The sequence below is a fragment of the Pleurodeles waltl genome, chromosome 3_1, assembly GCF_031143425.1.
Source record: "Pleurodeles waltl isolate 20211129_DDA chromosome 3_1, aPleWal1.hap1.20221129, whole genome shotgun sequence".
Lineage (NCBI taxonomy): Eukaryota > Metazoa > Chordata > Amphibia > Caudata > Salamandridae > Pleurodeles > Pleurodeles waltl.
In genome coordinates, this window is record NC_090440.1 from 1,942,040,664 (window position 1) to 1,942,068,063 (window position 27,400).

The following is a 27,400-nucleotide window of genomic DNA, read 5'->3' on the forward strand; positions in this document are numbered from 1 at the left end:
AAATGAGAAAAATTAAATTATTCTTGGAAAGAGAAGAAAATTGATCAGAGTGGTTAGATGAGAAACAGGGAAGTATGTAATTTGAGAGAAACGTGAGAAAAACAAAAGGTTTGAACTGAAAGGAGACAATGGTTGGATTTGTGGTTGCCATTATGGACACTGACCTAGTTCCCGAGTTTAGGATCTAAAGTAAATTAATTCCAGGAAAACTTGTACAGACTGAATGGATTCAGGAATGGTGAGGGTGGAGCACAGAGACCAGGAGCAACATGAAAATGATAACATTTGGGGTTTGACATTGAGGTTCTGATGTCCTCTTCCCGTTTCCTAATGTCACAGGTATGTTATCACTATGGCAACAAGGCTGACCCAGATATGCGGGATTGCTCGCTTGAGGCTCCACCGCTACAGGATATCGAGATACTCCGAAATTTTGTTAGGAAATATTTGCCAGGTTTGGAACCAGAGCCAGCCATTATGGAGCGTTGCATGTACACGGTAAGTGCTACGTCTGTACAGAGAGGGTTGGGTTTATGCTCACACTCTAACGCTACATTGTATGATTAGTGTGTAAGCGCCACATCTTCGTTTGGGCACACTATATATATCCACACTGGTCTACAGGTCTGCATGACTATCAGATAGAGGTGAGTTGAAAGCACCTTATAGTTTTTATTTATTTATTTCTTGGCTAAGAGGGCTCAGGAAAGATAATACCGGTCAATATGTGGAGCTTCATCTTAGAGACGCAGGTCTGCGAGATGTAGTCTTTGGGTACATTGGCAGATCGATGCACAAGCACAATTCACTGCTGGTTAGCATTAAGGATCATTACTTCATATGTGTTGGATAAGAGTAGTGCAATATAAGGTGAAAGGTCAGGTCAGAGTTAGATGCCCTCCCTAACTATTTACAGGTTTGTGGGGATCAAAAGTTAGATCAGGATTGAGGGGCATTGGCAGATCTGTGGAAGTCAAGACTGTATTGAACAATCACGTTTTTATTCAAACACACTTCAGCAAATAGCTTTTGGTGCATTCAAACATACATATAATAGCAGATTAAAAAGAACAGACAAACAAAGGTGTGGGCCTGTACACTTAATTGGGAAACTCAGAATCAGGCAAGAAAGTTAAATTACACATTACCTTATCCAACATGAAAGACTAAAAATATATCTTAAAATGAGTTTAGAAAGGATGGATTCGTAGGGGAAAACTAGTACTTTTCCTATTAATGACCTAACGCTTTATTCCTAGAAATTTTGGCAGATTTTTTATTCTTTTATTTATGCAATTCTTATTTGGGTCTCAATCTGTGATGCTTTTTTCAACCTTCTCAGTACACTGGGCTGGACCACGCTTAAGCTAATATGTTATCTCACAGTTCCTCCCAGATTAATGTCTGTTGACGTTTGGTACATTGACAGTGTAAGAAGCTACCCTGTTAGAACAATCCTGCAGTGCCCCCCCAAAAAACTATGTTCTGTAAAGTATTCTTGGCTCGCTGTTTGTACCTTGGCTTTCCCAGCTAGGCCATACTACTGGGCATAGATTGTGTGATGCATGTCAATATTTACATGAGATTAAAAGCTGTTCTAAAAACAAAAGGCATAGCTAATGTCTTGTTCTATAATTTGAGAAAAAGTTAAATAGATAAAAATCATTGCTGAACCCATATGCAAATCAGTAGTTGTACCCAGTTAACTACGAATAATTAGAACATTGGTATGTTGGAGACAATGGAGTGCTCTGGGCTTTTACTGGCTGATAAAAGCTTGAAGCGTCAACATTCCAATGTTCTTTGTTCACAGTAAAAACTGTGAACAAAGGCTTCACGGAGCCCGAGGGGACCTTAGTCCCCTCGGGCTCCAAGAGGACCTTGTTTTATTTATTAGAACATTCTGCCCTCTAGTGGCAGAATGTTCTAATAGCCTTATAGCACTTCGTAGCTGGGCTATACCAGCAATCAAAGTCCCACTCCCTTGTTAAAGTCCCGAGCCGAACACTGGAGCAGACCTTTAATGGCCGGTATAGCCCTCTACGGCAATTACAGCTATAGTAGAACATTGGAATGTTGCAAGCTCCATTAGAGACAATGAAGTGTTCAGGGCTTTTACTAGCTGGTAAACTCCTGGAGCGCCAACATTCCAATGTTCTTTGTTCACAGCAACAGCTGTGAACAAAGGCCTCACAGCACTAACTGTGAACAAAGGCCTCACGGAGCCGGAGGGGATTTCAATCCCCTCGAGTTCCATGAGGACTTTGTTTTATTTATTAGAACATTCAGCACCCTACCAACAAACCAAGGGCAACCCAAAAGAGATAACCAAACCTTCAGACCCTTCCAAGACTTGTCCATAGACAACCTAATGCTCAAACTCATCTTTAACCCAATCAATTCTACATTTGACCCCAATGTCTTGTCTTTTGAACCAACTTCAGTGCTTCCTGGAAAATTATATGAACATCCACACCCCAATTAAATAACATAAGTGCAAGCCACATCCTTCAGCACCTTGGTACTCTAAAGACATTGTTGGCAGTAAATAAATCATCTGCAGACAGAAAGGAAAATGGAAAAAAGGATCTCATGATAACTGAAATCCCTCCCCACAACACACAGACAGATCATCACGTCACCTAAGGCAAAATACTCTATCAATACCATCAATGAGGCCACCAACAGAAGCAGAACACTTTTCAAGACAAACACTGTATCAAACTCCTGCCTGCTCCACTTATTCCTCACTCCACATAAGATCCGACAGCCCATCAACAATATCAAGCATGCTTCATCTTTAATGCCAAACCTTTCCCATAAAATCCCACAATGGTGATCCTTCAAAGCTCTGTCTCTCACAGGTCTTGCAGACATATTCAACTCCCTCAAAGCCACTTCTTATTAAAATGTCTTTTAATTTCCTCATGTTTCATCATAGCTCCTTCTTGTGATGCTTTCTCACACTTACTCACCATTGTCATCCCTCCAAGAAGCTCTCTAAAAAGGCCAGATACTCCCACCTCTAAAGAAACTGACACTAGACCCCAACAACCTTGTCATCTACCAGCCCATCACTCACCTACCATTCATCAGCAAGATCACTGAAAAAGCAGTCTATTTTCAACTCCAAAATCACATTATTGCTAACCATGATCAGTCTGGCTCCAGTTCACAGTGCAGCCTGGATACTGCTATTTGACACATCATAGGCAATGCCCTCCTAACCACAGATGAAGAACACTGCTGCCTCCTGATATTCTTTGAATTCATAGCTGGATTCTACACAGTTGACCTTCCCACCCTCATGCACACCCTGGAGCCTCATATGGGGTTCACTGCCAAAATCCTTCACTGGTTTTTCTCCCACCTTACCAACCAACACCAGTTTGTTGACATGGGTACCTCCAGGTCCCAAAAGATCCCTATTACCTTACAAGTCTTACATGATTCTATACTTTTCCCTGTCATTTTCAACCTCCAGCTGGAGCCATACTCACAGATAACTATTAAGTCTGTGATGGGTCCCGTATAACATAAACAAGAAAAAATCATTTAAGATCTTTTGACAATCAAAGAACAAAAAAACAGACATAAGTACATTCAGTTTTTTTATTTGAAACAAAGAACTCTAATGACAAATCAATTTACTATGGTCAACCATAGGTGCTCGAAGTGACAGGTCAGTAAACGTAAGAAACAGTGAGCCGTACAAAATAATGGAAGAAGTACAGATACAATGAGTATTTACAATATGTACAAGGGGTCAATACCCATGGAGTTTAAGACTAAATCTATCACAAACCCAATGACATGAGCATTTGAGTATGAATGGTCATCCATTAAAGATATGAGTAGTGCCATCTAGTGTTGACGTTTCAACCTCGATTAAGACAAATCATCCTGGGTCTTCATCAGGACAAGTAACCAGTAGCAATCTATGGAGTGAGATACATAAATAGCAAGTCTGGACTCAAAAAAGGACCTGATTGAAACGATAATGAGAGTAGGCAAATATGCCTTATCTAACCAGATCAATCTGGGTCAAGCTTTAGTTAAAGAATAAAGGTCGTCTTTTTCTAAACATAGAAACAAAAAGACCCAGTTAATAGAGAGGAGATGTATCTCCAATCATGCATTTGCAAGCAAGGTGTGCTACAGATAGTTCTGAGGTGTGAATTGTAAGGTGAGAATACATGCACAAAAGAAAACATATGGCTCAAAAAATGCTCTGGCAGGTCAAAATGTGACAAACACAGAGGCATTTTTTTAATGAAGATGCGCTTCAAAATGCAGGACAACCAAGTTCACTGCTGCATCACTTGGTTGACCATAGTAAGGTGATTTATTATTTGATTTCTTTGTTTCAAATCATCCTTATTTCTGTGGTTGTTTGTTCTTCGATTGTCAAAAGATCTTGGGTTATTTTTTCTTGTTTATATGTTATATGAGACCCATCCCAGACTTTCATCAAGAAATTCCTGCAAGACCATATCTTTATTTCATACTTTATTACCCTTGTTTTTGGGAATAAAGGGTGCCCCATAATTGATGCTACTCATACAGCATCAAGAGTTGCCAAGAATAACAAACTAGAAACGTAACAAACCTGGCTCAAAAACATGAACTTTGACAGTTTCGAACCCCAGCTTTTGCCAAATGCCAAGTCATTTGGATTCACCCTGAACACCAGCTTAAACCTCAAGGAACACATTTTTGAAAAAACAAAGACAGCCTGGTACCAGCTGTCACTTCTAAAAAAAAGACAATCTACTTCTTCCAGAAAGCAACTTCTGAACTGCAGTTCAAGCCCTTATACTCATAAAGTTGAATGATGGTAACTCAGTGCTCCATTGCCCCCCAGACTCCATATTGGCACCCCTTAAGGACATCCTACATGCCATAGCACATCTTATCCAATGTTTGAATAAATATGATCACCCCTATCCTGACGCAACTCTGTTGACTCCCCTTGCCTGCCCACACCATCTTCAAAGCCATTGTGCCCAGCACCACCGGGTATCTTGCAGACATCATCTCTGGTACATCTTGGCACACCAGCAGCCAGAACACCATTAGACTGCAGACTAAGAAATGTAAAAAAGAAAAAAATAACACATCTATCTATCTATCTATCTATCTATCTATCTATCTATCTATCTATCTATCTATCTATCTTTTCCATCTATTAACCAGGAACTGAAACAACATACCCATCTCCACGAGGACATCCTCAACATTGCTTCAATTTAGGAAAGAATTGAAGATGCACGTTTAAAGAACTCTACGTTACAATGCATTACTCACCACAAACCAGCTACATCTCATATCACTCATTGACTTCATGCCAGTCTTTCTCTCTGACAGTGCTTTGCTGCCAACATTTTTTGGCTAGATTCACGTTATAGAAATACCACATACATGCATGCAGGATATTAAGTCAAGTAGAGAAAAGATGGATTTTTGTCTATGTCCACCATGGCAAAGCTGAGAGCAAGCAGCGCTGCCCTGGAGGATTAAATCCACCGGGACCAATGTGCCGGGAAACCGCCAGTCCCGACGGTGCGACCGTGTCGCTTCCACCGCGGTCATAATGCCTGAGTTTGTATATCCAGCCTGTTGGGGGTACAAACTCCAAAACAGCCCTGGTGGTCTTTGACTGCCAGGGTTGTAATGTGGGCCATAGTTCTTTTGAAGTGTGGCTCGGGTAAAAAGGAGTAATGTGATTTTCTTTCAGCATACAATAATTTTTGTCCAAGAGATAAAAATTGCAACTTTTAAGATTTTCTATTGTTGCACCCAGAGATTAATTATATAGATTGTTGTGTCTCCTAGGCTAGAGGAAAAACATTTAGCTTGTGCTGATAACCCCACTGTAAGCTCTCTGAGTTCCTTTGACAAACAGCACAAGGGGAGGTGCAGCTGTTAGAGAATCTTTGAATGGTCCTTTGTCCAGAGTCTTTTCACCAATGAAACACTGCCAACCACAGTGGGTGCAATCCTCTGCTGGAGGCAGGCGTGGTAGTTCTACGACTATGTGGGGATTGTCATTGATATCTTGGAGAGCTATGTTGCCATTTATGGGATTAGGTAAAGAATGATTCAGGTCTTAGATGCCTCGCACTTTCGACAAACCTCCATTCTTGATTTTGCTTTTGTAGTGGCTTTTGGAGATAGGTTGAGCCATAATCCTAGAAGAGGAATTGCACCCTTATACACTATTGATTGCAAACCTGTATATGATAAAATGTGGTGTCCTGAAGAGTGGTAAATCAGGATTGTAGTTTAAAATTGTCCTGCTTAGCCACCTTTCATCACACCAAGATTTTGAACTATACCAGAATGGAAGATTGTGTTGGCTTTAGAGAATTCCCATCTATGAGTGAAAAATTGAGCCAGTGTTCCTGTTTTTTTAATGTATTTCTGATCTAAAGACTTGGTCTGGAACTGAATAAGTCAAATTCCTCATTTAGCCGTCTGTGGTAGCAATACTGGAGTCTACTTGGGACAACCCTTTGACCTGCTGAATGCTTGGCTACTCGAAACAGCTTTTGTAAAGTCTCATAGATCCAGAGTGATGTGCTGGTTTGGAGAGGATTTCCAGTTTTCTAGAAGTACTGGAATTATCAGTGGACAGCAGCGAGTTGGATTTTTCTGTACTGTTTATTCTGACTGTGAGATATAATTCCCGTGTTGTGAAGTGCTTTGAATTTAAGGCAGTTCCCACAATACAGAAAGCAGCTGGGGTTTCATAGCAGACAAGCCGGAAGCCATAGTAATGAAATAGCAGGAGTCTCTCAGAAAAGAGTGAAATTGTCAGATCTGTTTGGCCTTGTGTAAATTGGATGGAGTTCTACGGAAGAGGCATAAGGCTCATAAATCCCAGTATTAAAATATTGAATGAGCAGGCTTGAGGCTCACTGTCCATGTTACTTGCTGTTCTAGGGTAGTTACTGAAGCAGTTTTCGGAGAAAGCACAGATAGTAAGGCTAAATCTTCAACACATAGGTAATCCGGATCCAAGACTGAAATTGATGACACCGACTACATCTTGCCCTTTTCTCGCATGGAGCTGAGTTGATTACAAGCGTGCTGCAGGATAGTTAGGTTGTAGTGGAGGATGTGTTTGGTTGCCAATGAGACAAGCTATGCTGGTTTTCCTCTACTTTGCCAGAAGACTGCATAGCAACATGTTCTCCCTTTTCAGCTTACCTCTTCTGTTTACATTGCCCGGTGATTACAGCAGCATCTTCCCTACCCCAGCATTTGATCGTTGATTAACTTTGTCCATTAACTTTAACCTATAGCCTTCTCTTTCCTTCTCTAGAACACACCGGACGACAACTTCATCTTAGACCGCCATCCTAAATTCCAAAACATCATTGTGGGAGCAGGATTTTCTGGTGAGTAGAAAGAGGCTAATTAGGAATTACCAGGTGCTGCGCGGTTCTTAAAGCCCACATTGCAAAAAAAAATTAAAAGTGTCTGGCAGTGTGCATATACCAGGTTGGCTGAGCATCAAGAGTCATGCTTGACATTGTTGTTGAGGACCCTGCCAATATTAGACAAGGAATATTCATAAATATGGACACACTCTACCCCAACCAGGATTTGCAAATATTCACAAATTGTATCTACAGTGCTGAACTATGGATCTCAGAACACGCAAAGCTAGCCAAAAGATTTCCAGTGAAACATGAGTGATAGTCTGCAGCATAACAGGAACAATAGCCATAAGTCTCTAAGAGAAACCTTTTTAATGCAAAATTATGATATACTGTGGGGGGTCACAGGGAATTTATGGATGTATGGCACTTCATCACAGGTAATTACACCAGGAGTTATCAGCAGTGCATGGCGGGGCTGCAAGTTACAGTTAGCGCTGCTAACTATAACTGCAGAATTTATAGATAATCAGTAGGTAGTTATAGTTAGAACCTAGTTTCCATAGATACAGCATTTTTTGTTTTGCTACTAACTTTGATGCTGTTTGACGAATCTTTGCAAATTTTTTAAAACTAGTGTCCTGGTCACTTCAGTTTACTGTCTGTAAAGTTTTGGTGTGGTCCGTCAAGTGGGGACCGAGAAAAAGGGGGAGTCGTAAAACGCATTTTCCCCATGCAATTTCTCATAGGGATTTTAAACATGACAACAGCCTGAACCGCTGAATGGAATTGCACCAAATTTGGCAGAAAGCTAGATCTTGGTCCAGAAAGACCTCTTTTTGTTATTTGGTGTAAATCCCTTTAGAAGTTTTGGAGTTATTAAAGAAGAAGAAATATAGCTATCTAAGAATGCAAACCCTTCGCAACTCAACTCACAAAGGATCTGGGGATCTGATGGAAAAGCAAGGCCCTGATTAGCTGGGTGCAACCTGACAGGAAAGTTGCGGCCACCATTTTCTTTAAGGCATTGGGCTGGGTGTGGAAAAGCAATAAAAAACTGACATAAGTGGTCAGGCTACAGGAACCCTGACCCCATTGGAGAAATGGAGGGGTCCGTGAGGGACCCCTCCTGGCCAAAAATTTCCCAATTTCTATTTTTTTTTTTTTGCCGATCAGCAGGTGCAATGCGGCACTCAGCATGGGTAAAACGTCAACCTAACTATAACGTCTCAGTAAAAATATACATGTATATATATATATATATATATATATATATATATATACACCCCTTAATAATTTTGCACCTGTTTGATGAGCCTCCACAAAACTTTCCAGACCTATTTCTCTTTCTACATTGGCGTATGATGGACAGTTTTGCAGTGATTGGTGAAAGGGAAGCAAAAAAAGGGGGGGGTCCCAAATAATTTTCTTCCCAATGTTTCTTCCATAGACTTCTTGTATTGGATGTAGAGGCCAAAGGGCAAGTAAGATTTAGATGAAATTTGGCAGGATTATACATTATGGCATGCAGATGATCCTTTTCAGGGTTACCAGTAAGTAGGGGAAGTATTTTCTACATTGTAAGGGCATAAAACTTAGTGATGTTCGCAAAACTACCACAGTTCATGCCGATTACAAGAAAATATATCATTGGCTAATGACTGCCTTTACAAAACTTAAAGGCAGTCACATTGTTTTTTGTGCATTTTGCCTGTGTTCTGGGATATGGAATAAAATACAGTTAAGTAGTTGGTTTTATCATTCTTCCATTCCTATTATCACTTAATTAAAGTGGTAATAGGCAGGGAAAATAATTATAACGCTTAATTAAAAAAAAATATATATATATGAAGTACCACAGTATTGCTTTGGGAGTACAGTGGTACTGACAAAATAGGAAAATCAAATAAACGTGTGAAAAATAAAAAACAATGATAAATTGTATTTTACTAATATAGTATACTGAAGTGTATTTTGCCATTTTTTACATATTTAAAAAACGCTACAGCATAGCACAAATTGTGCTAAAAAGCTGCAAAAGTTAGAAAAATTTAAGAAAAAGGTAAATTAGTTAAAAAAAAATCTAACTGATATTTGATAACTGCTAGCGTGCTATAACATAAACTTTACAAAAATATATACAAAAATAAAAAAATATTTTCTGTCCCTAATAACACTTTAAGAAAGTGGTAATCGGTAGGGGAAAAAGAAAACCTCTTAGTTATCTATATATATAAGGCCCTCATCCAAAATTCAGCCAAAGTAAGGGAAAAATTATATAATGGCTTCCCATCCTATTGGTATACTGCTAAAGTACTGTGGTATACCGTGGAACATTGTATCCCTAACACCCAGATTAATTATTGTATTGTGTTACCCCTGCACCACTCATAGGGCCAGATGTAAGAAAAGTGGTGCAGCACCCAGTGCAGCACAACTTTTCCTGCGCCCCTTAGCACCCACTAACGCCACCATGTGTGCACTGTATCGAAGATACGGCGCACCATCGCGATCATTAGGGAACTAGCATCAAAATTTAAGACGCTAGTTGGGAGCTTTGCAGGATTGGCCCTCAAAAATGTTGACGCTAATCCAGCAAAGCCCATTGAGGCCCATTATGAATAATGGTGTGCCTCCTTTTAACGCCTGCTCTGAGCAGGGCATTAAAAGTGCTGAAACAAATGTCTAATCTGAGATTTCTTTGCCCCATTTTTCGGCCCCCTTTTGCATACATTATGCATGGCGCATGCATGATGTAGCACATAAGGTTACAAAGTGGCGCAATGCATGCATTGCGCCACTTTGTAAATCTGATTCAGCATTTTTGGCCATCTAATGGCACATTAGCATAAACAAATGTCGCTAATGTGTCATTAGATGGTGCAAGGGACTCTTAAATCTACCCCATAGTGTTGCATGGAAAACACAATACTGCATGGCCCTGAGTTGGTAAATCTGGATAAATACAAGGCAGAGCAAATTGCTGTCTTGTGTTACTTTTCACACCATATTCTACATTCCTACCTAATTTCATCTACATCCTTACGCCACTACATTAATCTCCACTTAACTCCATTCTACGCTGTTCCACTGTACATCTCTCAACTGCACTCTACGCCACTCCACTATATGCCTCTGCACTATTCCACATTCCACTGCACATACCTCCACTCTATACCCCTCCAGTGTACCCCTTTCCATTATACATCACTCCACTTTACGGTATTACACTGTATGCCACTACAGTGAACACCCGTCCACTCTATGCCACTCCATTCTATGCTACTTCACTGTATGCCAGTCCACTCCACGCTATTACACTGTATTCAACTCCACTCTATACCACTCCACTATAAGGTATTCCACTGTACCCTACTCCAGTCTATGCTACTCCAAGGTACACTACTCTATGAAACACTATTCCTCTCTTCATCACTCCACTGTATGGTCACTCCAAATATGCTATTCTGCTCTATGACACTCCACTGTAACAGCCTACAGTACACTATTCCACTGTATACGACTCCAATGTACATTACTACAGTGTACACCACTGCAGTGTTCAATATTCCACTCTCTGCAACTCCATTGCATTGGATGCTGTTCCACTCTAACCCACTCTGTCTGTTAGTCCACTCTACCCCACTATACTATGCACCACTTCAGTCTATGCCATGCCACTGTGCACCACTCCACTGTACTCAACTCTATGCTATTCCACTGTACCACACTAGACTCTACACCACTCCACACTATTGCACTGTATGCAACTCCTCTGTATGCCACGCCACTGTATGTTATTGCACTCTTCCCCACTCCACTGTACGGCACTGCAGTCTACACCACTCCAGTCCATGCTATTACACTGTATGCAACTCCACTGTACGCCACTCCACTGTATGCTATTCATCTCTACCCTATTCCACTTTATGCCACTGCAGTGTATGCTAATCCACTGTGCACCATTCCACTCTATACTACTCCACTAAATGCTATTCCGCTCTGTCACTGCACTGAACATCACTTTGCTCTTCACTGTTCCAGGTTATGCCACTTTACTTTATGAAACTCCACTGTTCGCTATTCCACTCTACATCACTCCACTAGACGGTACTCCACTTTATGCCACTTAAGTGTATGCCACTCCATTCTACGCTTTTCCATTGGACAGCAAGCAACTCTATACCTCTTCACTGTATTATATTCCACTCTAGTCCACTCCTGTGTATGCCACTCTAGTGTATGTTACTCCAGTGTATGCCACTCCACTGTACGCTACTGCACTATATGCTATTCCAATGTACACCACTCCACCCTACTCTATTCCATTGTATGCCACTGCACTCGGCAACAGCCCACTGTATGCTATTCTACAGTATGCCACTTAATTGTACGCTATTGAACTGTACACCAATTCACTGGACACCACTCTACCGCACTATGTTATATAGTATTCTATTGCATACCACTGCACTGTACGTCTCCAATGTGTGCTGTTCACTCTACTCCCTCCACTGTACGCCACCGCAGTCTACTCCACTCCACTGTATGCTACTCCACTGTATGCTGCTCTTCTCTTCTCCACTCCAGTTTACACCGGTCCACACCACTCAATTATATGCTATTTTATTGGGCTCCACTCCAATGTACGACACCCCACTGCATACTGTTCCACTCGACCCCACTAGACTGTTCGCCACTGCAGTCTACAGCACTACACTGTACGTCTGTGCACTCAATGATACTCCACTATATGCTATTTCACTCTAAACCACTCCACTGTATGAAACTGAACTGTATAGTTTTCTTCTGTTTGCACTTCACTGTACAATACTGCATTGCACGCTATTCCAGTGTATAGCACTACACTGTGTGATACGCCACTCTATACTACTCCAGTTTAAGCTACTCCTCTCTATGCCACTCTGTTCCACTGTATTTTATTTGACGCCATTTCACTGTCTGGCCCTCCACTTTATGGACTCCACTATCTGCTGTTCCACTCTGTAACACTCCATTGTACGCTCCTCTACTCTGAGCTATTCCACTGTATGCCACTCGGCTATATGACACTGCAGTGTACGCTATTTCACTCTGTGCCACTCCACTCTTCTAAACTTTAATGGACACTATTACACTGCAAAGTATTACACTACATGATATTCCACTGTATGGGACTCCACTGCATAGCACTACAGTGTAAGCCATCCCACAGTATGTCATTCTACAATACAACACACTGTTCCACTCTATATAACGCCACTCTATAAAACTCTTCTAATCTTTATGTCACCCTACAACACTCTCCTCCACTCTGTCACCATACACTCCACTGCCCAACTCTAGACTCCACTCTATGCTCATACACTTCACTGTGTAACACTCTATTCCACTATACAACACTTTTGAATATTCTACGACACAGCATTCCACTCTATTATACTAAACACCACTCCAGTTTATAAGCGTTTGCTCAGCTAAGCACTGTACAAATACACTTTACACCACTCCGCTCTACACCACTCTACCCTGCGACACACCTATACACTCTATTATAGTTTACTCCACATGAAGTTAAGCAACTCCACTGTACTCCAGAGAACAAAAGTTTACCTCACTCTACACCACTGTACAACAACCCACTCTACATAGCTTAGAAGTACGACACTGTACTGTCCTCTATAACACTGTACTACACTGTACGGTACTCTATGACACTTTACTCTGCTTTATTCTCCTACACTCCACTGTGCAACACTGTACTATACTGTATGCCACTTTACAACACTCTACTTCACTCTATGGTGCTGTCCGATCCTCTACAGCACTATACAACACATCCCCCTGTGCCTCGCCACTTTGTCCTGGGTGCCCTGGCCCCAACCAGGGCACCCAGTGTACATTTTTTGGGACTGTGGGCGGAGCCTCAAAGCCCTGCAATCTTTGCCGGCTTTCTGCTTACCGCAAGAACTGCTGCTCGCTGCGTGCGGAAGCAGTTCTTGACAGCGGACAGGAAATCAGATAAAAAATCCGCTGTCAGCCAGAGGGAGCAGTTTTCTTGCACCCACCCACTGGGAGCAGACCTACTATTTGCTATCACTTGGCGGGAGCTGTCAGGGCTCCAGCCAAGTGACGGCAAACAACTATGTCCTGAGGGTGGGCACCTTGGGACATAGGGAGCCAGCCTTGAGGGAGTGACAGTCCCCAGGGCCATTAATGGCTCCAGGAGGGGGCCATGCAACACCCCTCCTTTATTTTTGAAGGGCCGGCCCTGGGGAGGTGGTGGTCGCCGGGGGTGAAAACGGCCCGGTAGTAGGGCCACATCCCCCACAGTTAAAATTTCTCCGAGCTCCCGGGGAGGTGATGGTTCCCGGGGCTGAATATGGCCCAGGATGGGGGCCCCATGGCCTCCTCCCCCTTTGAAAATTACCATGACCCCAGGGAGGTGGTGTACCTAGGGGACCTTTAGTGCTGAGAGGGAACCAAGCGCTGGGGAGGTGACAGTTCTTTCAGCAGCACAGTAGTCATTCTTTCTGGCAGAGTCTTCTACAGGTCCAGAAGTATACTAGAGAGTTGGTGTCTGACTGCCAGTATTTATACCTAGTGCCTTCTTTGTAGTGGGAGAAGCTTGTGGAGGATTCCCTTTCAAGTGCTCAGGTTTCCTGCCTCCCCTGCCTGGCTCCAGACTAACTATAGACAGTACGCGCTCCTTTGTGTGAAGGCAGGAAACAGCCTCTTCAGGTGTAAGTGGGGCTGTGCCTAGCTCTGCCCCACCATCCTGCCAGTGATGGCCCATCCAGACACAACTAAGCTCTCTCTTGTGTGCGGCTGTTTAAGAGGAATACACAAAGGCCAACTGCCAACTACACCTAGTCATGTGACCCAGAGACAGGCTGCAAGCACTAAATCGCTAAGGCAGGAAAATGCCAGCTAAAAGTGGCGTTTTCAAAATTGTAAGTCAAGATCCAACTTTACCATAAAAGATGGTTTTTCATTGTAATTCCAAAGACACCAAACAATAAGTGTTTTTCTGTGCCCATTTGGAAGATATCCTTATTAAATGTAGTAAGATAACTCCAATGTTATCCTATGGGAGAGCTAGGCCTTGCAATATTTAAAAACCAATGTGAGGGGTTTTCACTATCAGGACATGCAAAACTTAAAAGTATATGTGTTCACTTTAAATACATTGCACACTTCCCTGTGGTCTGTTTAGTGCCTACCCTAGGGGTGACATATATGTTTTAAAAAGGAAGGTTTGGGCCTATCAAAAGGTTTACTTTGCTATTTCGAAATGGCCGTTTAAAAGTGCACACACAGGCTGCAGTGGCAGGCCTGAGACATGTTTCAAGTGCTACTTAGATGGGTGGCACAACAAGTGCTGCAGGCCAACTGGTAGCATTCAATTTACAGGTGCTGGATAGATGGTGTCCCACTTTATTAGGGACTTATAAGTAAATTAAATATTCTGATTGAGGATAAGCAAATGTGTTCATGTTTTAAGGAGTGAGCACACACTCCTTAGCACTGATTAGCAGTGGTAAAGTGATTAGGGTCCTAAGGCCAACAAAAACTAGATCAGAAAAATATGCAGAACTAAGGCAAAAAGTGTGAGGGAAGACCACCCTAATGCTGGTAGGTCTATCACATGCTCTTGTGTATGTCCTGAGATCAACCATCACATCTCAATTGATAGTCTCCAAATACCTCAAGATAATGACAAAAGGCTGGCTGCTGACGACCCTACCTCATCTTGTAAGAGGCACTCTGAATTACAACTGATTGCAGAAAACAGTGAGAGCCTAATTAAATGAACTGTGATTTCTGTGATGACGCAATTACATCTGGGTATTTGGGATGTGGACCGGAACTTAGCAGTGATTTAACAATGCATGCAAGTAAATGTGCTGTAGTTAGGATTGCTTCTTGCATCCCCTTGACCACACCCAAAGGGAAGGCTGTATTTGACATCCCCTTCTACTGTGGGCACCTTTTTTGGTAGTAAGTGCCTTATTATGGTAATGTAAGCACACTGGGAGTGGTGATGAGGGAGAGATTTGTTATTCAGTCTAATTTGTCATAATATTAGAAGACAAAACAAACAAACAAACAGTAACTGGTTATGGTTGCTCTATAAGCAGTAGCATTTAAATTGTCATGCATTCTTAAGCACATTTCAAAGCAGCACATTAATAGTGTGCAGACAGCAGAGAACTTAAATCATACAGCTATGAAAACATTATTTTTTATTTCGACAGTACATCTTGATCATGGTTCCTATTTGACCTATGTTAAATAAAAACTATAGTGGCAAAATAAAGCCCTTATTCAGCATTCAACTACAAATATGTTATACTGATAAAATGTATGTGTTTACCAAGACCAAATTAATGCACAATAATCTAAATTTTGTTTAAAAGTATAATTTTTGTAGGAAATATGATTGCATGTTTGGTAGATGCAAGCCAAGCAGACGTTTAATAAGCTTTGGGCACGGTTCGTATAGTTATATTACCACTCGTAAGTGCCCAGACCATTGGAATTATGCACCACTGGAGGACGACATAATCCGATACAGATGACTAAAGTATTCAGCAAATTAATGAAAATAAAAGCAAATTATGTGGCCGATTCTGTGGCAGTTTCATCCAACTATTTTGATATTTCATTACACAGAGGTGGAAAAAGGAGCCTAATAAGAATAGACAATATGCAGATTCTATGCCAAATGTCATCATATTAACACTGTATTACCTGTTTTTCATTGTAAAATATTATGGGTAAATTATATAAAGTTGCACTCAATAGAAACACACCCACACATACGCTCTAGTGCAGCACCAGTTTCTGCAGGAGGGCTCTGGGGCTGCTCCTCTCTGAAATTTCTGCACATGTACCTCAAAGAATAATAAATAGAGCAATTGATTTTGAGATACAATTGTATCTCTAAACAAATCAATGTATTTAACTCTGGGCTTCCTGTCCCATGCTGCCTGCCATGCCTTGCTCTGAACAGAAGCCAGAAGCCAGGCAGTAAATCACCTTTCTGCAATGTGACGCACAGCTTACCTTTCTAAAGCCCTTCATTGCCATTGTAGTCTAGGGTGGTATCCATTGTAGGCTAGTGAAGCTGTCAGCATCACGGTTTTGGGTGTCAGAGTCTGCATCACTGCATGAGGCCAGACATCTGTCATTTACAGATACAGATCCCACCCTTTTACATTGTCACATAATAGGACTGGATGCAAGCATGTATGATTTGGTAAGTGATCGAATGCTAATCGTGTGTCATGTATGTTGTGCTGAGACCTCCTAGTCATGCAAACCTCTCCCACTGTGACACGCCAGGCCCTGGCTGTAGGTCGCTGACCTCTTTAGAAGTAGAGCTGCTGTATTTGTTCCTCTGTGAAATTGATCCAAAAGACAAACAGGTCTTTTTTTCCCTTGCGAAGTTGATCCATATATCGGAGTCAAGCACAAAAGAAGAATATGAGCTTATAGTGAAGACAATTACATTGTGCATGGCATTAAAACTAGTTCTATTCATGCCCCTAAAAATTATTGCCAAAAATATGGATTGATTTACGAACAATGAATGTTAAAAATGTTTATGTTAATACAGTTCAGCAATTTAGTTCTTCTTTTATTTCACATGTTTTACTATCTTGCATTCTTATGAGTGTTAGCTATTTCATCATGTTGTGTTTCTGTATCTTTTTCATGCATCTTATTCTTAGTGCATTCTTTGAGTCATGCCAGGGTTTTATGAGGGACTTTGATTGAGAGCTCTAGCACTGTGGTTGAAGGCAAAGCAAAGTGCCTGTCAGTGGGTTGGCCTCTCTGCAGAGCACATGGAACAAAGATCATGTATTCCAGTTGCAATTGAAATTCTGTGAAAATGTGTGTGAAGAGGGTATGCTGATGTCAAAATATTTACAAGGCAAAAGTAAAAGAAAAATAAATTACTTAAATGTCAGTGGTTGCAGTGTACGTTTGGTGGTGGTAAAGTGAGGGAGAAGTGAGGATGAGCATTGTGGGAGAGTGAAAAGCGGGTTCTGAAGAGGAAGGAGATGAGGTTGAAGATGTGCAGATAGACAAGTTGTGCAGAGGAAAAGGGCATACATATCGAACATAAAACACACATAACTGAAAGCCAGTACCCCTTCCACAGGGCTCAATAATATTCTGTTCACCATCTCACAATTTTCAGAATTGAACCATTTCCAATGTTAATTATTTATAATAAAATAAATAATTGTTGTTACTCATTTCTTTTTAACACCTAACAACCATTGACAAAGCCAGTCGTACTGGCAGATTTTAGGTGTATGTCAGTTGCTATGTTATATATCTGAAAGCAGTATAATCTCAGAGAGAAACTGAAATATCAGTCAAGTGGAACATTATGGGAATAATAGAAATGTATTTTACATGTTCCATTTTAAAGAGACCTCACTTTTTTCATCGCACTTAAAGAGCTGTTTGCATATATTTCTATATGACTGATTGCAGCCAGCAGTTTTGGGTGCTTCCCAAAGCCTGGTTAGAGCACATTCTTCTAAAGTCAGTGCAGTATGCAGTACAAGACACTGAGGTAGCACCCACTTTAAAAGGGCTTGTTGGACTGTACAGTTTGCATGTTAAAGTAACTGTTGAAAATATGAATGCAGTAGGATATAATGTAGTTTATAATGTGTTTAATATTTCAAGACTGTACATTCCCACTGCTTCATAAACCTTGCTTTCTCACTAAATTCATTTGCTTTAAAAAGCACCACACTTTTTTCAATAGTTTTTCGGCAGGAGGAACCCCCGCCCCCCTGGATGTATATCCATCAAGCTTGCTTTCTTTCCTTGCTACATAAAAGTCATACCCAACTTTTACATCCCACCACAAAGGCAAATCACTTCTTTCCAGTTATGTTTAAAACTTTGTTTCAGGTTTAAACTTATTCTCTGTTCACGCAATTTTGTTCTGGTTGTATCTCTTTTTATTACTGCAGAAGTATACAGCACATAACTTGCTCATTATGTGCATGTATCACTAACAGAAACTTTAAGATTCAAAAGGCCAGATTTACTATGCCCTAGCACCACCAGAGCGTCACTTTTTGTGACGCTCCGAAAGCGTTTGGCAGTGTGCCACATTTACAAGGCGGTGCTAAGCTACTTTTTCTAAATATGGACCCCTCCGATACAGTTTTCTGCATCAGAGGGGTGTGCACTGGGTGTTGCTGTTGGCGTTCCACCGCAACACCCATTGCTTTTGACGCTGCCCCAGATTTACAAGAAGGAGTAAATCTGTGGCAGCTCCAAAAACTAATGTCGTTCCAGGGGTGGGGTTGGCATGGGGCAACGAGAAGGCATACTTTTATTCCTCCTTGTTTTTGCTTTTTCCATATGTGCTGCATTCTGCAAAGGCCCTAAATGAGTGTTTATGTGCAGAGAGGTGTCCCTTCCTGCATATAAATAATCATTTAAAAATGAGGATTTGGTACTCTGTGTACTGCATTATGCCAAATCGCCATTGTTGTTTATGTGCAGGAAGGGAAACCTTCTTGCACATAAGCAATCAATCCCCTCAATGCAGACGCCCTTGCACTATGGTGCCTGCGTTGGCTCTGGCAGCTAAATTTAGCGCCGGTGCAGGAGGAAACACAGGGGTGCGCCATACTTTAGTAATTATGGCACATCCCTGCATTTCTAAAGTGATGTAGAGCGAAGCTGCAAATTTTGTTGCAGCACCGCGCTGTGCCTCTTTTTAGTAAATCTGGCCCAATGTATTAAGGTATCAAAAATGTTTTGGTCCCTTTGGGGGAAGGATATGAATTAACCTCCTTGTGGAAGTTAATTCATATCCTTCCCCAGAGGGAACAAAACATTTTTTGATATATTATTCACTTACCCAGGTCCTAGGGTACTGGGTTGTCCCATTTTTTTCAAAATAAATAAACAGTGTATTAAGGGCCAGATCTACAAGAAAGTAGATGCGCCACTTTTCGTGCGCTGCTCCTGCCCCACCTAACGACACCATGGCTGCGCTATATTTACAATACATCATATCATGTGGCTCGTTTCTACAATAGCATCATAATTTATGGTGCTATGCTGGATTAGCACCATAAATTATGGCACTGGTGCAGCAAAGCACTTGGGAGGCCCGTAGGTTACTATGGGTTCCTCACTTTAATGCCAGCCCGAGCAGGCATTAAATATGACTGAAAAAAATGTTGCAGTGAAATCTTGTAGCTTTCAGTGCACCATTTTTTGTAGCCTCCCTAGGTGGGAAAGCCCCCTCTTGCATAAATTATACCTGGCACAGGTATAATGTGACGCAAGGGGTTACAAAGTGGCGCAATGCCAGCTTTGTTAATATGGTGCGGGGAAATTGCCTCCTTAACGCCACATTAGCGTTATAAAAAATGATGCTATTGTGGCGCAAGGAATTGCAAGGGCATTGTAAATATGGACCTAAATCTTTAAAAGAGATGAAGAATGCTTGGAATGTTTCTAAAGTCCCTCTGTCGTACTGAAATAGCTGCTCCTTTCAGGACAATGACTCACTGTCAGTCACTGGTGATACGAATACCATCTGGGTGAAATATTAACTTTTTTACGGCTTGAATACTGCGACCAACACCTAAAAGGGGCCCAGTAAACTTTGCAAATCATCTTGCATTGGATTTAATCCCATGTTCATAGTTTTAGTATTCTTTTTCTGTCTGAGCTAAAAACAAGCTTTTGTAAGACTATGCTAATTATGCATAAAATGGTACATTATGTGGCAAGTGGCGAAATAACTTAATAGCCATGCAATCATGTAATTCCAGTTGCAACGCCTCTTGAACATAAATGTATTGTTAAGTGGATGTCGTGAAGATGTATATGAAGATTTTTTCATAGGACTACATGCGAATGTTGATTTATTGTTTCCCTAACATCTACTTCAAAGGAAAATCACAAGCGTGGTTATTTCGGAGGCGTGAAAATCATGCTTTTTCCATGAATACAATTTTGCATGTTTTTTCTAAGATTGGATAAAGTGAAAATAAAGTTGTCTGTTTTGTGGGTGATCGAAATGACTGCAGCTTTCATTGCAGGTGTATTTTCATTTGCATGCAGGCTTTTGCCTTTTTGTTTTTGTAAGGTGATGATTATGCCGTGGCTATGCACTCTTTTCAAAGTTTCCTTGTTGAGTTCATTGCCACACACAGGCAATCACTCATGCTTTTTATGTAAATTCTACATAATCGTCAACATTTTCTTTTTTGGTGATATAGAATTCACTAGATTAGACTTGAAAGATCTACTTCTACCAACAGTGCTTCACCTAAGGCTGAATAACTGAGTGATCACGCATACTCGTTTCTGGTTCCCTGTGTGTGTTCTGAATAGCACTTGCTCGGCACACAGTGTGGTGAATTCTTAGATAACATAAGAGAACGCCCCGCCACCCCCCGCCACCCCCTTTGACAAGTGGCCGCCACTGGAATGTATAGCAAACAATCTGATGATCACAAGACCTACCATACCACATCTGACAATTTAGAGACCTACCACACTCAGGGCCTCATTTACAAGGGCATTGCGCTACCGTAACGTCAATGGCGCAATGCCCTGCTCCATTTTTACAATGCAGCGTAAAGCCACATTTTGTGATTTAATGCCGCCTTGTAAATACGGCCCCTTTACCCACATCACTTTGTGCGAAAGGGGCATGCAATGGGTGTTGCCGTGGGCAATGCACAGCAACACACATTGCATTTTGACACTGCACCAGATTTATGGGAAAACGTAAACCTGAGGCAACACCGATGAGGAGAAATACTTTTAATTCCCCTTGTTTTTGCTTTTTCTCTGTGTACTGCATCCTGCAAGAGCAAAACTCCATTAACGATTGTTTATGAGCAGGAAGGTGTTCCTTCCTGCACATAAACAATAATTCCCTGCAACATAGGCACCCTTGCACAATGGTGCAAGAATGCCTGTGTTGGGGTTAGGCAACTAATTTTAGCACTAAGGAAAATACAAGGGTGTGCTGTATTCCATTTCTGAAATGACGCAGTGTGGCGCTGCAAAATTTGCTGCAGCGCTGCTCTGCGTCACTTCCTTGTAAATGATGCCCTCGGTCTGATGAGTCCATGCCATGACTCTTCGAACAGTGTCACAACTATGCATTTAGATCATTTAGATTGCAATCTTGCCCAACCAACAGATATGTGGTGAGCCAGAAGTGGTAGAGACTGTCCTCCCGGTGAATCCTACAATAGCATTCTCAGGACCTGCTTCCACAGGGCTGCTGGGTTCTATCAGGGTTGTGGAGATTTTTGTTGTCCCACGGGGCTTGAAAGGGTGCTCACGGTGGGTTAGGGATCCTATGGGACTCTGATGGGCAGCTGTCTTATGGAGCTCACGTAGGGCGTGGGCTATTATGGATTTTGCATGAGATCAAGTCCTTAGTGGATCCTAAATTCACAGGTTCTGTAGTATAGCGGATCTGTGCTCACAAGTTACATACATTGCCAAAGATCATGAGCTCTTGTATTATCAGAGGCTCTCCTGTCTTATGTTATTAGGTGTTCTAGGATCCTATTAAATTAACAAGTAGTCTGAGACTGTGTGAGTGCCATGGGTAATAACGTTCTTAGTGGACCTAGAGTCGACATTCATTGAGGGTCTGCATTCACACATTTTTCAAAGCTGCTGTGTGTTGCAGTGCGTCTAGCTTGTATTGTTCATAGAGGATATGTTTCCCATTCTGTTCTGCTACCGTCTGCTACACTATGGGGTTCATAGAAGGTGTTGATTTCTAAGTGTCCCAAAGGCACTGGTTTTCACTAGGAAGAGGTTTTAGTCTTTTGATACATGGCTTCATCTGAGATCCTCTTTTTGTTTCCTCTTTCGTCTAGGTCATGGATTTAAGTTTTCTCCAGTGGTGGGGAAGATCCTGTGTGAACTAAGCATGGGTAAAGAGCCATCCCACAACTTGGAGCCCTTCCGCCTTGCACGATTCTCAACAAGTTGAAATCCGCTTTGTGGTGGAGTGCCCTTGTGATGCCAAATCATGCTATGAAAAAGGGTATAATCAGAGAAATCACAATTCTTTATTAGCAATCGTTTTCCACACTGATACTTTCAGTCTCCCAAATCAAAATCAATCTTTTCACCAGTTCACAATGATGCCAATCACCTAGCACTAGAGATGCTGAGAATCACAATATAAAAATACTGCATGAGAGACTAATTCAAGTCCCAGGACTCCATGGTACTGCTGTTTGCAAAGTATTCTTGAACTCCCTGATAGTGCTGTGTGCAGAGGACTCTGGTTCTCAGTGGTAGTGCAGTGTGCAGGGGACTCCTGAGCTCAATAGGAGTGCTGGCTAAGCGGGCTCCTGGGCTCAGTGATAGGCCTCTTGCTTGCAGAAGTGCACCATTTAAACTCCTGCCAACACTCTTTCTGAAAGACCGCTACAGAGCGTCCCCCGACATCACTTCTGAACTTTTGGGAGCCCATTGTTTAGACTGTTTGTGCAGAACAGGACTGGGACTGGGAGCCACTCTCTGTGTCACTGTGGCCTAATTATAATTCGTTGGAAGAAGCAGTAGATGTCAGAATGTTTTGCCTCTTATCCTAGCTGTCTCCTATTATTCGCTGATGAAGGAAGTGCAAATCCTCTTAAGAATATGTGAAAATCTGCAAAAATGTTTACAAATGTTTACAGGGGAAAGTCACGTTTAAGAAGGAAAAGTTAAGAAATCAGCAGAAACAACTGTCACAATATGTATAAATGTTTCTGAAAGTAATATAAAATATAAATAATATAAAAAATGTAATATAAAAAATATGTAATTATGGCAAAATCGTTTCATTGTTTTAATTCCATTATTTCGGGCAAAGTTAGAAAACAACCTAATTAAAATATTCACAGTGTTATAGTTCTCGGTGCATCTCTAGCATATTCTCTTTAACTCCCCTTTGCTCGTCCTTCTATTCTGGCCTCTGCATACTTAACCTCCTCGACTCCACGTTTCTGCCACTGAGAGCACACCTGTCCATGGCACATTCATCCTTCACTAGGTGACTGACTGCAGCTGGATGGCTTCTCTGCAAAGAAGCACTATGCAGCTGTCCACTGCTCAGCAGAACCCTCGCTTTAGATCTGCTGCCATTTCAATCGATCAGTCCCCCTGTAAGTGTCACCACTGATGCTAGGATCTCTACGTTGCTGCTGCAGCCTTACATGTTTGACCGCAGTCATTCCTCTTTCCTTTAAACTATTTGTAATAATTTAAGCCTGTGACCAGGAAATTATGCGAAGATTGTGCTTACTATGCACGTTAGTTTTCAATGTAATGCCCTGGGTCTGGCCCGATACACCGTATGCCTGCAATATGTGTGTTTGGGCCAAAAATGGACTTTTCCAAATTGCCAACCTGGGATGTGCAATTTGCATGGCGACTGAGTTGTGACAGGGGATGTAGTCTGCGATGTGACATATCTACTAATTAGTTGTATCGGAAATTGTCCATTCGCGGGGGACATAAAATACCTGCTTAATGGGAGTTCATTAGGTAGGACGCAATTTGTGACTCCTGTGATCGTTGGGAATGCAGGCATGAAGGCCTGCAAGGGAAAGAAGACCTCAGTTTACGCATTTGCTTTCCTAAACAAGAAACCTTTTTTAAATAAATAGCAAGTGGTGTGCATTAAAGGGCCAGGTGCTGCTTTAAAATTGTTTTCCTGTATAGGAAAACATCAGAGAAAGTAGGATGTGGTCCCTTCCAGAAGGCTGCCCATCATGATTCCCAAAGAGGAAGATGGTTCACAGAGACAACTTCCCCTTTGGAAATAAGTAACTATCCAAGTTTGGGAGGGTCGGTAACTGTTCAATGGTTTGCAGCTGCAATGGCGGACACAAACCATTGACACATTACATTCTAATCCATAGATAGATCCATTTACAAATTCAGAAAGGATTTCAAAAGCCCATTTACAAGTCAAAAAGAAAAGCCCTTTCACAATGGCAAACCCTCTGATTTTGCAAAACGCAGAATTTGCAAATGCAACAGGGTTTTGTACATTGGCCACATATCCCTAAAGGTGTTTTAAAATGAAATCTATTTGTGAATAATAAAGAATGGCAGAAACTATTTACGATAGAATTTCTCCTTGTTGTCAATTACTTTTTTTGGGGTAGAATTTTGAAACCCTGACTAGGTCCTGGCAGACCATAAACTGGATGCCATTCACTGAGTTCCTTATGACTCTGCCCTTCATTATTCCTCCACCTGCATTCTGCTCCCACTACCTCCTCCTCTTGCAAACAATTTGTGAATTTTACATTTCCAGCACTTCTAAAACATTCTAGATATGTCCAAAATCTGTGATGCATTAAAGTACAACTGATTTGGACTGTGCCTGCGATATGTGTTGTGTATACTCCTTAAATGGAAAATACCATCTGTAATTGAATAGTGCACAGTACTGTGCCCAAAGTGTCTATTTATCTCTATAAGTTGTGTAACAACTACTATTACTCACATGAAACTACTTATTTTTTCGAAGCATGGTGCCTGAGCCTGCCCCATTAGAATTCTGTCATGTGGTCGGTTACAAAGGTCATGGAAGAGAGGTGCCTTTGTCACTATCTGAATGACTTACTAGAATAAGCCAACTTGGGTTTTGTTGGTATGCTGATTCTTCAAGACTAGCCACCTCTGATATGGTTGACCACAACATCTTCCTTCCCTGTCTCCAATCAGCCCACAGTATCTCAAACCCACATCGCAGCACATAACAGATAATATTTTAGATCACACTATTCAAATCTTTGCTGCCTACCTGTGGCCTGAACTCCCCTTGCCTCCTCCTGTCACATGCAGAATTGGCGAAGCTTCCTCATTCTCCCCCTTTTCTCAAAATCAATCAATCAGGATTTATAAAGCACTGCTAATCACCTAATTGGGTATCCAGGTGCTTGCAGGTCCCGGAGGCTTATTCGAACAGCCAGGGCCATTCGGAATTCCGAAGTGAGGTAATGGTCTGGAGGTGCGTGGGGAGGCTGTTTCGGGTTTTTGCCGGGATGTGAGAGAAGGAGCATCCTCCACGTTTGCTTCAGTATATGCGGAGAGAATGGGCAAGTGAAAGGGAGGCAGACGTAGTCTTCTCGACGGTTGGTGGAAGTTAAGGGGGTGGTTAATGTACGTGGGTCCTTGGTTGTGTAGACCCTTGTGTGTGTGGGTTAGCAGCTGGAATTGGCATCTCTTCTGTACGGGGAGCCAGTGGCGTTGCCTGAGGTGGGGTGTGATGTGGGTTCATCGGGGAAGGCTGTGGATGAGTCTATCAGCGGCATTCCGTATGATCTGAAATCTCTGTAGGACATCTAAATAAAATCACTCATCGAACTTTTCTGATCCCACTACCTCCACTTCTACTGTGATGGTCAGCAAATTTATCTCTGTTTCACAAGTGACATGGATACATTCTCAGAATGCCTAAAGCGCCTAAAGTCAAGGGAGTCTCTGATGGGTCAAAGCAGCCTCAAATCTCAGCAGTGCTTCCAGCATTCTCACTGTTTCATAACAAATGGGCTTGCCATGCCATATTCTCCCTTCCACACTTTCTGTGGTGAAACAGTACCAGCCAGGCCGCAGGAAGGAACCAAGGCATCATATGAAAAACAGACTCCAGCCTCAACGCCACCTACAGGCATCAGTGAAATCACACCACACTAGCTGGAACTACAGAGAAAATCCCTGTCCTCCATACCCCTTAAAACCATTCCATGGTTGTAAGCGCACTGCTCATGCCAAATATAAAGATTCCAAACAGAACAGATCACAGCAAAATGCCTCCTATTTGGCCTGCAGAACTGCCAGCCTTTTGACACTCAACTTTAAAAAAAACTCCAAAGGCTTCCTGTGAAAGCCAGAATAGCCTTCAAAATGCCATGCTTACTATAGAAATGCATGTCTCTGTAACCACTATCTTCCAGAATAGGATTCCTCTGCTTAACCTTTTAGTGGTACCCGGATAGATTCAAGAGCACAAGGACAGACACTTTCACTCTGCTGGCTCAGTCCCAGAGCCGGATCAAAAAATGCTTTTGAAGGATGCTATTAATGTGTGACAACAATGTTTTGTGCACATTTGCTGAGTGGCATTTTATTGTGGTGGGGATGTATTCTGTAATTTATTATTCTGCTTTGTTTTTGTGCTGAATTATTGCAATGTGATGTTCTTTTGTTGCATTCGGTTTTGACTGTTTTGTTGAGTGTGCCCTGTTGTGTTTTAAGTATGTTATGTTGCTTTGTGTATGCCATTACATTTTTGTTCTGATTACTTTAGATATCTCGACAACGTCCTGTGACAAGCAACCATTTACCACTATCTAAGGTGGTCAAATAGCCCTGCTCCAGCTCTTATTCTCATTACTCGCAGTTTAAAGGCCTGATTTAGATATTAGTGAAAGGGTTACTCTGTCACAACGGTGACAGATAGAAATCTTCTGCTGAAATCTGAATCCCAATATTTTCTATGGGATTTAGGGACATATTTAAGAAGCCCCTTGCACAACCTTGTGCCATATTTGGTCATTTATTTGACGCAAATGTGGCATTAAGGTGGCATTTCCCCCACGCCATATTTACAATGTGACGCAGTGCTTGCATTGCGCCATTTTGTAAACCCTTGCACCACATTATGCCTGGCACAGGCATTATGTTATGCAAGGAGGGGCGTTCCGGCGCTAGGATGCCTGAAAAAATGGCGCAGTGAAATTTTACAGATTTCACTGTGCCATTTTCCTGTAATTTTTAATGCCTGCTCTGAGCAGGCATTAAAATGACGCATTCATTAAAATCAGTGGGCCTCCTTGGACTATGCTACACTAACGTCAACTTTTTTGATGCTAGTGCAGCAAAGCGCCACAATAGCGGCAAAAATGTTAATGCTATTGTTCTAACGACTGCAGTGGTGTGCCGTATTTTAAATACGGCGCAACCATGGTGTCGTT

At 41.8% G+C, this 27,400-nt stretch overlaps 1 protein-coding gene across 2 annotated transcripts in view; it reads left to right on the forward strand.

Moving 5' to 3' along the window:
- PIPOX (pipecolic acid and sarcosine oxidase) overlaps positions 1-23,246 on the forward strand; it is a 217,672-nt gene extending 194,426 nt beyond the window's left edge. For both annotated transcript variants that reach the window (XM_069226217.1, XM_069226218.1), the window contains exons 6-8: positions 340-498; positions 7,328-7,403; positions 22,295-23,246. In XM_069226217.1, coding sequence (XP_069082318.1) covers positions 340-498; positions 7,328-7,403; positions 22,295-22,410 — 351 coding nt within the window. In that variant the 3' untranslated portion in view covers positions 22,411-23,246. The remainder of the gene's footprint in view (positions 1-339; positions 499-7,327; positions 7,404-22,294) is intronic.
- The last annotated feature ends 4,154 nt before the right edge of the window (positions 23,247-27,400 follow it).